We start from the raw sequence: 14,843 nt of genomic DNA on the forward strand, positions 1-14,843 counted from the left end.
GTTGAATAAATCACACTAAGAATGCCCGGTTTTTGGCGAATAATTTTTGTATTGTATATGTTTTCTATATGCAATTTTATATGCAAAAGTAAACATTTCTTTTATTTTTATTTTTAAATCTTCACTTTATCATACACTTTTCATCCTTATAACAAGCAAAAACTAGTTGTCCTGTATACATCTGACAATCAGAATATATGGATAACATTCGTTTTCTCCAAGTTGGGAAATCTGGTCTTGCAGAATATTGAGTTTCTACAAGCCACAGGAGTTTGTTATTTTTTTATAATTTTATATATATTTATATTCCCTCTATAGTATATTAACTTTTTTTGTCTACCGGCTATGCCTTTGTTAATAATTATACTATATACTTATGAGGTGATTTATTATATAAAATTCTTTTACTAACAATTATTTTTATTTTGACTCCGAGTGTCCCTATATGTTATTATATTTGCACAAAGAGTTCACTCCAATTGGTGCAATGACTTTAACTCACTCTTTCAGAATCCAACTAATCATTGACTCAAAACCAAGTACAAAATAAACACATTTAATAAAACTAAAACAATATATATACACTTCTAGCAATAATACATAACTATAACTACAGATTATATGGATCCAAGGCCTTATTTAAAAATATAAACTTACTCTTAAGACTAAACACTTTTTCTTTCACAATCACAAAAAAATGTTCATAGTCTTTTTCTCTTTCTGTTAAGGCTCTTTTCCAGAAGTTACAAGGTTCTGTACTTCATTTTCAGGATCCTTTTCATCAATCAATGTAACATACATAAAGTCTTCTTGACTATATCCTGTTTTCCTTTTAGTAGTAATACTCATCAGATCAGGCACCTTTAATACCTAAAAATCTTCTTAATCAATATATTTTCTAAACTTTCACTTTCAGGCATTCTTAATACTTATAAAACTTCCTTATCAATATTTTCTCTAAGAAAAACATTCACTTTAGAATGTAAGCAACAAGTTCTCCTTTCATTCACAATACTAAATTGACAGTCATAACTTATTTCACCATAAAAACTTACAGTTTCAAGATTTCCTTTTATTCATTACTTATTTCTCCTTGAAACCTAATATTTCCACTATTCCCTTTTCGGAATACACTATAAAATATCTTCCGACTGCCACACACAAAAACAAATATCAAGTTTCTTCTAACTTGAATATTTACCGGCCAATTTATATAAAACTTATAGTTTCAAGACTTCCCTTTTATTCATTACTTATTCCTGCTTGAAACCTATTATTTTCACTATTCCCTTTTCGGAATACATTATAAAAATTCTTTTGACTGCCGCACACAAAAAATCAAGTTCCTTCCAACTTGAATATTCCTCGGCCAGTGTTCTAAAAACTTTCCGAACGCTCTCTTGTTTACAACTGTAACTTGGATACGCAACGCTTTCCTTGTCAGCTGTCAATCACACATCAAGTTCTCTCCGGGAGCATGCGCACTTCACAAAAGTCAGAAACTACGCACTGCAATAAAATGGCTGACTCGCTGTATCCATCAGCGCTAAAGAAAGTCTTTCACAAACACAAAATTCAACATTTTAAAATACAACAAACTTTCTTATAAGTAACACAAATAATCAGTTTAGTAAGTACTTCAATATTTTTACTTCTTTATATATTACCTCTAATATAACATTTTCATAACGAGCACATCACAAGTGCAGACAATTGCGTGTATGAAAACAAAAACTAACAAGCATAATTAATACGTAAAAATATTCAGAATTTTTAATATGATTATTTTTACAAGTTGATCAAACACAAAAAATCTTTTACAATCCTTTCAAATTTGAGAATAACAAGCTTTGCATTTCTTTGCCTCTATTTGTTTATAAGTGTTTTAATGATCATGTTTTCAGTTTCCCACGAGTTCCTAATATTATTATTGTGATGATTACAGGGAGGCAGAATGAAAACACTCTGTAAGGTCTATTCATTCCATTTCAGCTTCATGTTACTGTTCTTTTTTTTGTGTATGTGTGTATTCACTCTAATAATGTGATGAGAAACGCATCACAAAATATGTATTTTATATTAATTTTCTTATGTAATTTGCAAGTATAGTGAGTTAATCACTGTCTATGAATTATGTCAGTATTAATAATCAGACTGACTAATCACATTCGGTCAGTCTAATGACTAGGTCAGAATCATAGTTGGTTCTTTGAACTCCTTAAAGGTTATGTGGAGGCTTAATCCTTATTATCTGGCTTTGACCCTTAAGCATCCTTGATTTCTCCATTCCTCTTATTTGACAAACCTTATAATGCTCAAATGTTTAAAGCCTGATTTTCCATAACCAATGCCTTAAGCAGTGATACCATTCTCCATTGGGGTAAGGACAAACTGGTGAATTTTAAGCTGGCATAAGAAAGTTCACGTTATTTCTTCTTCATCATCATCATCATCATCATCAAATTCCTGACATGTACCCTCAAGGGGTATACAGGATATGATAGTACTAGATGAAAAATTTACATCATTACTAACTTCCTATCTACAATTTTCCTCCAAATCAGTCTATTACTTGTCAAGACTACAACATTATCAGATCTTATATTTCTATCGTCTAAGGCACTTTGTACCGTATCAATCCACCTATATCTTGGTCTTCCTCTGCGTCGTTTTCTTGCCAACATGGCAAAGAACATCTGTTTTGCTAATCTTTCCTCGCCCATTCTGTTTAAGTGACTATACCACCTAAGATTAGCTCTGCTAACACATTCCTGGATGCTGACAATGTCAAGTTCTTTCCTAATATCCTCGTTTTTAATATATTATATTGCCATTGATGCCATCTGTTCATGCCTCTAATCTTTCTCAGGACTCTCATATCTGCGGTCTCTAGTCTTTGGTGAAGTGTTTTACTTCTGACCCAGCTCTCAGATCCATAGGTTAAAACAGGTTTGAACACTGTCTTGTATACAGCTAATTTAGTGTTCCAACTAATTTCTCTCTTATTCCATATGAATTTATTCAACTGACTTCCTACCATACCAGCTTTGTTGATTCTGTTGTCTATTTCCATATTTAATTTACCATCTTCACTAAAAATTGTGCCTGTGCCTAAGTAGCTGAAATGCTTTACTTGTTCCACAAGTTCCCCGTTCACAACAGTTCACATTTTCAACAATTCTACCTATTTTCATTGTCTTTGTCTTTTTAATGCTGACCTTCATACCATATCTATCACAACAGTTATTCAATTTAGTCAGGGAGTCTTGGAAACTTGTAGCGAATTTATTTATTAAATAACATCGTCCGCATAAAGCAAAGAGCTGACATTAACATCTGCAATTCAGATATCATGTTTAATACCACTTTCGTTCATAATGTGATCCATATAGATAATGAATAACAGAGGGGATCATCCTTGTCTCGCACCAAATTTAGCATTAAACCATCTTCCTGTACTTCCTTCAATTCTAACTGCTGACTTACAACTCAAATAAAGACTAAGTATTGCTTGATATAATGTCCCATTAACACCATATAACTGTAGCGTATTCAATAGCTTCTCTCTAGGCAGCTTGTCATATGCCTTTTCCAGATCGACAAAACTTAAATACAGATCTTTGTTATATTCCCATGCTTTCTCAACTATTTGTTGTAAAGTGAAGATCTGATCCTGACAGCCTCCATTTGGCCTGAATCCAGCTTGTTCTTCACCAAGCTTTTCTTCCACAATTCTTCTCAACCGTTTCTCAAGTATACTTGCATAGATCTTGCCAGGAACACTCAATAGGGAAATACCTCTCTAATTCTCACATTCAGTTTTATTTCCCTTTTTATATGTGGGTACTATTAGAGCTCAACTCCAATCATCGGGAATTCGTCCCTCTGTCCAGACTTTCTGAACTATGCAGTGCAGCCACTGTAAGACTTTTATATCACCATACTTCAGCATTTCTGGTTGAAATATCATCTACTCATGCTGCCTTTTCACATTTCAAGCCTTTGATGGCTGTTTCTACTTCAAGTATGGATATGTATTCCTGACAGTATGCCTGCTGAGTGTTTTTTACCACTGTGCTATCACTGCTTGTTTCGTTTAGCAATTTTTCGAAGTAATTACTCCATACTTCAAGGATATCTTTTACTCCTGTTTTCATGTCACCTTTATCATCTCTAACTCCTTTTCCAGCACTCTTTCCTCCATTTCTAAGCTTCTTCAACAACCTCCAGAATATCTTACCACCTTCTTGATATTTATTTTCTATGTTCTTACCAAAGTCCTCCCATGACTTTTGTTTGGCTAGTTTTACAAAGTGTTTCGCTTTCTTACATTTGTCTCTAAGTGCAAAAGATGACTTATTTGCTAGGAACTTTTGATATGCTTTCTTCTTTTCCTTCATTGCCTCTTTAACTTCATGTGTCCACCATGGAGTTCTGATTTTTCTATTCTTGCAGATTACCTCACCACATGCCTATCTTGCTGAATCAATCAGGGTTTTCTTCAAGGCTTGCCACTGAATCTCCAAGGTTTGATTCCTGTTCTCAAACTCTCTCATTTTTTCTTCAATAATCTTTGTGTATTTTAGTCTACAGGTCACATCTGAGAGCTGGTCAACTTTTATTCACTTCAAAACTTTCTTACATGTTATTCTTTTCAATATGAAATTCAATTTTATCCTGCTCAAGACTAAGTAGTGATCACTTCCAATTTCAAATCCTCTGTACACTCTGGTGTCCTGCACCAGGGAGAAAACATCACTAACAACAATAACATAGTCAATGAGACTTTTCTTATTCCTTGCTTCTTCTCTCCATGTGAATTTGTGTACATTTTTATGTTGGAACATGGTGTTAGTAATAACCAGTCTATGTTCTGAGCAGAAATTCAACAGGTATTTGCCATTATTATTAGCTTTGCTCTTTTCTCCAAAATTTTCCAAAATATTTTTGTATGCCTGACAATCATTTCCTACTCTGCTATTTAGATCCCCAACAAGGACCAACTTTTCCTTTTTCATTGTGTCAGTTGCTTTTTCTAAAGCACCAAAAAATTCCTCCACTTCTACCTTAGTAGAACCTTCTGTGGGACCATAGGCACAAATAAGTCTCATTGTCCAGTTTCCCCATTCTCATATTTGCCCACATCACTCTATTTGAGACTGCCTGCCATTCAAGATTCGCCTCATATTTTGTGTTGAATACTATGACTATTCCATCTCTTCCTTGATTGTCATTGCCTGAATATAACATTTTGTATTTATTGCTCGGAAAGATCTCACCAGTTTTTGTCTTTTTTGTTTCAGTTACCCCTATTATGTCGATCTGGTACTTATCTAATTTCTCAGCTAGCTCCATTTCTTTGCCATTCAGGCTTCTTATGTTGATAATACCAATCTTGAACTCTGGTGATGTTGAATTGGGGTGGGTTTCAGGATTTGTCCCAGTTACTGACTTTTTGCTGTTCATCTTGGTTCCCTGGAGAAAACAAAGGGGCCCTTGTTTAAACGGGCAACGCCCCAGCTAGCATGAAATTTTGTCATGTTGTATCATCAATTTGTATATTAGTTTAAGCCAATAAGAATACAATTTGGTAGGCTAAATCCCAAATTGCCAGCCCATCCTCGTTCGTTCTGTATCCAGGTAGATACCCAACAGGGTGCACCACGAGAAGGTGAGGATTGGACATTAGTTGAGAAGCCATGGTCAGTTCTCTGCATTCCTTTAAAAGCTATGTGGAGGTCTCCTCTCAGTTATACAGCTTTGACCCTTAAGCACCCCTTACTTCTTCTTACCTTTGGTAATATGCAAGCCCCAGTTCAGGTCAGATTTTTTTTTTTTTTTTGGTGGCTGACTTAAGTCTTCTAGTCTTTCCTGGGACAAACAAATCCATAATCTCCTCATCCCTCCAATAACTGGAAGGCCATTCAATTCAAAACAGCCTATATAACTAACACAATATAATTCTTAGTTTAATCTAAACTACTTATAATTAGAATACCTTTTTTTTTTGAGGTGCATCAAAAACTTTCCTCAAAATGCTTGGTATTATGCAGGAGAGTAGTCTGCTTATCGATATATAAGTTTTTATCACAGGCTCACTCCAATCATTTTCTCATATAATTTAGAAAATGATTGGAGTGAGAAATTTAGAAAATTTTGATATAGTACAAGTGTGTGACTGCTAGTCACATACATGTACTCCCTCACAATATCTCAGTGACTAAGATTACTGGAAGAATTAAATAATATTTTTAATCCTTTCTTAGTGCTGTTTCATTCCATTAAGCCTCTAACATGAATGATGATAATAATAAAAATGACAACAATAATATTTTACATTGGAACGAGACATGAAAATACTCTTACCTCACTGTTTTGTACTTCAATGTTGTCTGCTGCCTGATTGAAACCAGAGTTCCACCATTCGGAGTTCAAGTGCTTTCCTAAATCATAACCAAACTATTCACAGAAACAAATGAATTGCTCATGAGTTGTTGTTTTTTTAGTTAAAACATAATGAGATATATTTTAGTTTTATTCTTAAAATTACCATAAGAGAAGCATCTATAGGAAATTTAAATACAAATACATTACATTTTAGAATAAATGTAATGATCTGAAATCACACAGTTTGACAAATAGTATAGCAGTTTTAGAAATCTTATGGCAATTTGTGGAAGGAAAAAGTAGAATGACATTTAATTTCAGTTTGAATTTTTATAACTGAATTGGGAAATTCAGAACTTTTCTGAAGTGATAGCTAAAGTGGACACTACTGAATGCAACTCTTTAAAGACTTGTCTCTCCTCAGATGGAGCAGATTAGTGTAGAAGCAACTAAAGCAATGTGGTGTGGCTACTCTTCTGATCCACTCTTTGGTCAGTTTGTTTCTGTTTGCTAGAGATAAAATAACTACTACAACACCAAATGAGACTCAGCCTAACTTATAGGATGCGAAGAAGTTGTATAAAGGCTTTTCAAGGTAAGTTAGAGTATCATGGGGGGAGGGGGGGTCCTCCTGTAGGCAAATTGCCAGAAAACTACACACAGTTAACAGATATAATATACTTGCTTCACAGTCTTAGTTCCAAACAACAATAACCTGGAAAAAAGTTCTGACCTCATGTAGCATGTTTACAGCTAATTTGTTACAAGAGCAATTATAGCAAGTTTTTTTTTTCCACTGGGTGAGAATGTAAATTAAACTTAACTACATTTTCGTTTTTATCCCTTACCCCAAATAATACACAGAAAATTTTCTTTCAAACATGTATATATTGCCATGCATTATAGGAAGAGCTACTAACCACACCACAGAGATAAGGAGAGTTAATCAATGGCAAAAATCATATTAACACCAGATCTCCATGGATACCTCCTATATTTCCACATACAATGAGGAAAATGGTGTATCACCATATTAATAAAAAACTGAATGAGAGATACTTGTAGGAAGTTTTTTCCACTTAGTCAGAAATTATATTTGAGAAGAAATTATGTTCTGGTTCATCCTTTTATCCTTTATCCCAAATTTATTTCAAATTAGCTTACCAATAGACTAGTGCTATCTGATATGAAGTCAACAGCCATTATATACATGCAGTGATGTCATGAGATACTTCAAGCATAAACCTCTGCTGATGTTTGGGTTTGCTGATGCTTGGGTACAGGATAAAAACAAGACTATAAATTCATGTTAAGTATAAATTAATTTCTGATCCAGTGAATGTCATATGTAACTCTAATTTTCTGCACAGAATTAACTCTCAGTATTTCTGTCAGTCTGCCATTGATGAGAACTCAATAAAAGCTGAAACCAGTCTGGGCAATAACTCCTCCCGTAATGCATGTCCAAACATGTATGTTTGGACATGCATTATGGCAGGAGTCAACTGATATGAAGTCAACTGTTTCTACATATAAGTAGGTATATGTAGAAGTTGAGTCAAGGATAAAATTATCATTATCATAGAGATCTCTATCCATGGAGTCAGAAGACACTTCATGGGAACCCACACTCACCTTACACATAATACCAATCATACTCTTCCTAAACTCATTCACTGTCAGAATACTCGTAACCATCTCTGGCTATCTGTTCCACTCATTCACCACTCGCCAAGCAAAAATCTCTACTGCATACACTTACATGACTTCATTGGACCTTTGTTCTATTTGTCATGTACTGAAAAATTTATTTTGTGTCAATCTTATAGAACCCTCTTTAGTAACTTAAGTTTCCTGCAAACCTGTCACCAGTTTTGTAACTCATTTCATCCTTTCTCCACCAGCTCCTGATCACCAAGAAACCCAGATGCCAAATCTGCGCACACCAGTCAAAATGTTACCAAATCATGGAGGGACGATGACCTTCCTATCTTTACTTGTGTTTCTTAACATCCACATAACCTTTTGAGCTGTTCTGCCAACACTTGCAATATGCCCTCTGAAGCTCAACTCATTATCCACCATTTAACTGTTTGTGAAGTAGCTGAAGAAGTAAACATCTCAAAAACTGTCGGTCATGAGATTCTTACACAAAATTTAGGCATGCATCAGATTGCAGCCAAATTTGTGCCTTGCCTTTTGGCTGACAATCAAAAACAAATCCAAGTTTATGTGAGCCAAGAGGTTTTTTCAGTCGAGCTTACGAGGATGAAAACGTTTTAAAAACCATCATTACCAGGGATAAGATATGGGTTTATGACTATGATGTCGAAACAAAAGGGGTCACAACAACCCAAAAAAAAGTGAGACACAAGTGTAATCAAACATCAAAGTGATGATGACAGTTTTTTTTTTTTTTTTTTTTTTTTTTTTTATTCTGAAGGCATTGTTCACCATGGATTTCTTCCACAAGGCAAGATAGTGAACAAGGAACATTATCTTCAGGTAATGCAATGTCTTTGTGAGGCTATCAGAAAAAAAAAAAGCCTGATGCTTAAGAGGGAAAACCAATGGATGCTTCATCATGATAATGCATCTGCACACACATCATTACTAATCTGGCAATTTTTGGTGAAACATGAAATAACATGTCACACCACAGCCTACTTACTCACCTGACCTCACACCAGCACACTTTTTTTTTATTCCACAAACTGAAATTGACATTGAACGGCCAGTGTTTTGAGTCGATTGACTCAATAAAGAAGAAAAAATCTCTGGTGGAACTGCGCAGTATCTCGAAAGAAGCGTTCCAAAAATGTTTCAAAGGATGGAAGAAACGTTGGTGGTAGTGTACACAAAGCAGCAAATAGCTTCTAAGTTAGACAGGTAAGTTTTTATTTAAAAAGTTCGGGAATTTCCCAGACAAACTTCATATGCCAGGTTTGAAAGAGCACCAGAACTTGATACACAAGTGTAATGAATGCTATGAAGTTGGTGGTTGCAACTTCGAGCACCTTTTGTAAATGTTTACAAAATTGAAATGTAATTTAACCTTTGTCTGATGTTTACGTTCTTTGTGATGTGCACACAAAATGTTTTCAACCTGTACCATTGCAATGGTGCATTTGAGGACATCAGTTGCTAATCAAAACCAGATCTATCCTAATCCTCCCTACATACCCAAGACATTTGTAATGGGTATTCTGAAATACCCTCTCTATCTCTCTGTCTAATATATATATATATATATATATATATATATGTATATACAGCTAATTCTCTTTTTTTTTTTTTTTTTATTATTTTTTTTTATTTATTTATTTATTTTTTTTTTTTACACGATTTTGAACACAGTTTAGAAAACAAAAGCAATTCTATTTTTACATGAAATATTTTGATTTAACACGGTTCAAATGAATGGTGTTTATTTTTAAAATTTCTGTTTGAATTCAGTTCTGTTAAATAGGGTATTTCCATTATAATTATCATTTCTTAGAATGATACATATGTATATTTAAACTTGAATTTTGGGGAACTCCCTCGATGTTTTAAATATCAGGGATTACTCTAAGCTACAGAATGTACACAATTGTGACGACAACAAAAAAAATCAATTTTTGTAGTTACGAAATCCCCGAAGTTAAGCCGGCAGATGATCCTTTATATTCACTTGCCGTTGGTTCCGAGAAGCAAAAGGGTGCTATGCTGATTCCTCGAAGTTAAGTTGGTCCATTATGGGAGGCCAGCCTAAATAAAACTGCTTGGAAATAGTTAAGCTGTTTGCTAAACAATCATTTCTTGTTTACAATTTGAAATGGTTACACATCTTTTGTTTTATTCATGAAAGTTTTGTTTGTGCAATAGAGTTCGTATCTAAGACCACAAGAAAGGCAATGAAAGGTGTGGATTTTAACACATTACCAGTGCTGGAAGGCAAACAAAAAAGGTTGGGTTACAAAAGAAATTTTTAATGAAAATGATTCAATGTTTTGTTCCAGAAGTTAAACGCTATTTGATGGGGAAAAAAATCTGGACTTTAAAGTTTTATTGATTATAGACAATGTACCTGGCCATCCTGTTTTAGAACACCCAAATGTGGAATTTTGTTTTCTGCCATCTAATACAACCACTAGACCAGGGTGTGATCACTACCTTCAAAACTTACTAAATAAGATGAACATTTCAATACATTTTGGATAAACTAAATAAGAATAATCTACTGACAGTTATTGATGTGTGGAAGAAATTTTCTATTTTGGATTGAAACAAACTTGCTAAGTTGGAGTCATCAGAAATGAAACCATCAACTTTAAATGTATACTAGAAAGCTACTTTGTCAAAATGCGTGAAAAAGAAAAAAGTGATGATGATGAAGAGAGTCCACTCACTGCAAGATTAATTAAACAATGGCTTCAAATGGCTAGTAAATTGCAAAATCATTTTCTTACACATGATCTAAATACTGAACGAGTTCAACAGTTTAAACGTGAATTGAAGTCATGTATGGTGCGATATGAAGATTTATACAAAGATCTAGTCAGTGGTAAAAAAAACTTTCAGAATTATTGAAAATTGGTGATAATTTAGTTCCTTTTACTGAACAAAAGATTTTGCCAATGCAGTATGAACAGGATGGCCAAAGTGTTTCAAGTGATTTAATTCCAGTCTCACACAAAAGAATGTAGCTACTATCAGAAAGTGACAGCGAATAAAATTTAATAACTAATAACAATATGTGTGAGTGTATTTGGGCCTTTTCTAATTTCTGTTTTATTAGTGAAGCACTATTTTCTTTAAGAAAGATACATATGTATATACATTAAATAAGTATTTAAAATAAAAAATATTCCATTAAAATTAAATAGTATTTTATTCAATGATTTTCATGTTTTGTTTGAAAATAACTTATTTCATATTGGGTTTCATATTGTTCATCCATATGCACTGTATTCTTTTTTACATGGTTTTCATTTACACACATTTTTCTGGAACCAATCTACCGTGTAAATAGAGAATTGTGCACGTGTGTGTGTATTAGGAAGTAGCTTTCACAATATGTGAGCATACCTAATCTAAAGTGGTGGGTAGCTTAAGCAGAATGGGATAAGAATTACCAAAAGAAGTGTTTTTTGCTAGAACTGCAAAAAGAAGACCAAGATATAGATGGACTGATATAGTAAGAAATGCCTTAGAAGAAACTAACAATACTGGAATTTTGACAAATAACGGATTAATTTGGAGGAAAATTGTTGAAAGGAAGCTAATAATGATTTGATCTTTGCATTATTGTAGTATTATCATAATATCTTGTATATTCCCTGAGCATACATATCAGGAATTTGATAAAGATGATGTACAGATCTTATAGGCTGATTTAAATGAATTGGCAATGTGGGCAAAGGCTATCAGTTTAATGTAGTGAAATGTAATGTTATGCATTTGGGGATGAAAAGATTACACAGTGTGTATTATTTATTACACAGATGGTACTGGATTGAAGGAAATTCGTGAGGCTAAGAATCTGGGGGTAATGGTGAACAGAGAGTTGAAGTTCAGAAGGTATATTGTAAACATCGGAATAACTCAAACGATTACTTGTATGTGATCACACTAACATGGAAAGATGAGGTTATTATTCCTCTTTATAAGACTATGATATGGTTGCATCTTGACTAGTGTGTATAGATTTAGTCACCTGGGTTTTTTGGGAAGTAGCAAAAAAATTTAGTCCTCACATCCTTCATAACTACACTCTTAAACAATATTCAGGAAAGTTACCTTGTTTTCACTCATCCATTTATATATTGGAAAATTTCTTTTGCATATACTCTTTAAAACCAATTCAGTAACATATGTTTCTGTCACATACCCTCTTCTTCACCTATAAGTCAAATTATTAACTTTTTCACTATTCCTGTTTTCATTCCAACCACATCACTAACATCTTTATTTTTCATATCTGGGAAGTAAGATCTTCAAGCATATCTGTAATCACTATACAGTTATCTCCTTACTCTCCATTTCTCACTAGCTAATTCTCACCTTATTCTTACCTTTCATCTCTCTTTTCTTGCTCTCCTCTACTATACTACTTTACCAAATGCTTCTATAATTGCATTCATGCTTTTCCTGTGAGGAAACTGCATAAGCATGCTATTTATTTCACTAAAATCACTTCACTATTCTCATCATTCACCACTACTTTGGTTATCTTTCTTAGAAGTCACACTTTTACCATGCATATGAGGGTGTGTGTGCTGAAAATTTGTGATAATCACCATGAAGGAATTGAATAGAACCATGTTCTAGGTGTTTATCAGAACTTTCAGCCCTTCACCATCATACTTCACCGATTTCTGCATTCCTCTATTCATTTCCTATAACACATTTCTATGCCTTTTTTCACAAATATTTACCACATTGCTATCTTGCTTTTGACATGAACACTTCTGATCTTCACTTTTGTAACACTTTTGACACACTTTCTCACAAGTTCTGTTTATCATTTACAGCTCTTTCACGTTCAATATCAAGTACAGTGCACATAAGCGGCATATCCGAACATCCCTCATATTACATTTCCTGAATGATAACAACTTAGTTGCTACTATCCTTTTATGCTTTGCCACGATTAGATGTGATATGATAATAAAAATAAATCTTATAAAAGCACACAGCAACTTAAATATCTTACAGTGAATTCAAACTATACAGCAAACCAAATTTAATAAATTATGAATTATAACTGCCATGTATTGAAAAGTCTGCAAAAAAAAAAAAAAAGTTGGTATCTGCTTGCATTGGAAGCAGATGCCAACATTTGTGTAGCTGATGCAAGATTGAAGCATAGCTGATTTGGGTAGCACTCGTCTTGGCAAGCAGATAAAGATATCAGTCACCCACTACAGTTTTAGCCCAAAGCCTTTCTTCCCTGTATCTCTGAAATACTATTGTGACTCTAAGTTGGTTCTACAGTCTATGAACCACAGAATGACTCACATGTAACCATCTGGCTGCCTCCATCTGACTTTTTTTTTTTTTTTATGTTGGGCCCATATACGAGAGGTTGGCTGGTCAACCTATAGTACTTTAGTACCATATATGGGTAGTGGGATGGGAAAGGAGAAACTTGTTGACATTCGATTTAAAAGCCTGTATATTGTATTCCTCGGGAAATACATCAGGAGGAAGACTGTTCCACAGTACAGCAATAGCAGGGATGAAGGAGGAGGAAAAGAAACTTGTTCTGTGGGTTTCAAGGTGTACTGTGAAGGGATGTTGGGTGGTGGCTGTACGTGTTCCAATGGGTTTAGTACAGAGTGGGGGAATTATTAATGCTGTTTCAGATGAGCATTTTCCATGAAAATATTTATAGAATATACAAATTGCAGAGACTAAACGTCCATGTGAAAGTGAGGGGAGTGAGTTGGTAAGAGATGGATCGTTCATCAGTCTAATTGCTCTCCTCTGTATTGAATCAAGCATTTTGAGGTAGCTTTTAGGAGCCCCACTCCAAATGTGAGAACAGTATTCGATAGCTGGGTGGATCTATGATTTGTATAAGGTTAACAGCTGTTTAGAGGTGAAGTAGCATCTAGAGCGAAAGAGAAAGCCTAGTTTTTTGGAAGCTGAGGATGCAATGGTTGTGATGTGTTTATGCCTTGCAGGGAAATGATGTCTTGTTTATGCAAGACATCATTTCACTGCAAGACATCAGTAAAATGATGTCTTGCAGTCACATTGAAGAATTTAACTCTAACAAAATGTCTTGTTCTCTCTCTCTCTCCAGACACAGAATGGAAAACAACTTCAAAACACCCACTTTTATGTCATAGCTAATATGTAAATAGTGCTGACAGCACCACTCATTTGTATATAATAACCAGACTTCATATCATTTTTTACATAATATACCTGACCTTCATGTATTTTTTCCCCTTTTCCTCCTGAGTTATCGTGATTTTTCTATTTGTCCCTCAATTTAGAAACCAGTGTATTTAGTTTGCTTTTGTTACCTCCCTATCATCAGCAATTTTTAAAGTCATCCTTCTATATTCATTCCTCGTTTTATTTGCCACATAATAAGAAAACTCTTAAGGATTACTTTTGGCCTTATGTCCCCATAGATTAGGAGAAGGAATGAGTAGGTCAACAACTGCTTGACCTGCACTCATTGTGCTAATTTAAAAAAATGCATGCCTTCTACATTCTCCCTTTATACCTCCTGGATTACAGCAGCAACCAATTATATATTTCATCCTGTTGACCTCTAACACCAGATGGCCTCAAATGAAAACTGCCCTCTGCATCCCTGTCCTCCTGATATACTTCTACTCTTTTTGGCTTCAATTCTTCGGTTATCATCAGCAAACCCTTTCCCAACCTGTTTGTTCTATACTCTGAAGATACTTTGCATTCTATCCCTATGACTATATCATGCTCAGTCAACAAAG

At 34.3% G+C, this 14,843-nt stretch overlaps 1 protein-coding gene across 1 annotated transcript in view; it reads right to left on the reverse strand.

Annotated features, from left to right (window-relative positions):
• LOC150101318 (G patch domain-containing protein 4) overlaps positions 1 to 14,843 on the reverse strand; it is a 90,608-nt gene that overhangs the window by 37,008 nt on the left and 38,757 nt on the right. The window contains exon 3 of the mRNA XM_090400887.1: positions 6,367 to 6,459. Within this exon, the coding sequence (XP_090257013.1) occupies positions 6,367 to 6,459 (93 nt within the window). The remainder of the gene's footprint in view (positions 1 to 6,366; positions 6,460 to 14,843) is intronic.

Source organism: Typopeltis vanoorti, chromosome 11, assembly GCF_054136105.1.
Source record: "Typopeltis vanoorti isolate ZY-2024b chromosome 11, IOZ_Tvanoo_1.0, whole genome shotgun sequence".
Classification (NCBI taxonomy): Eukaryota; Metazoa; Arthropoda; class Arachnida; order Uropygi; family Thelyphonidae; genus Typopeltis; species Typopeltis vanoorti.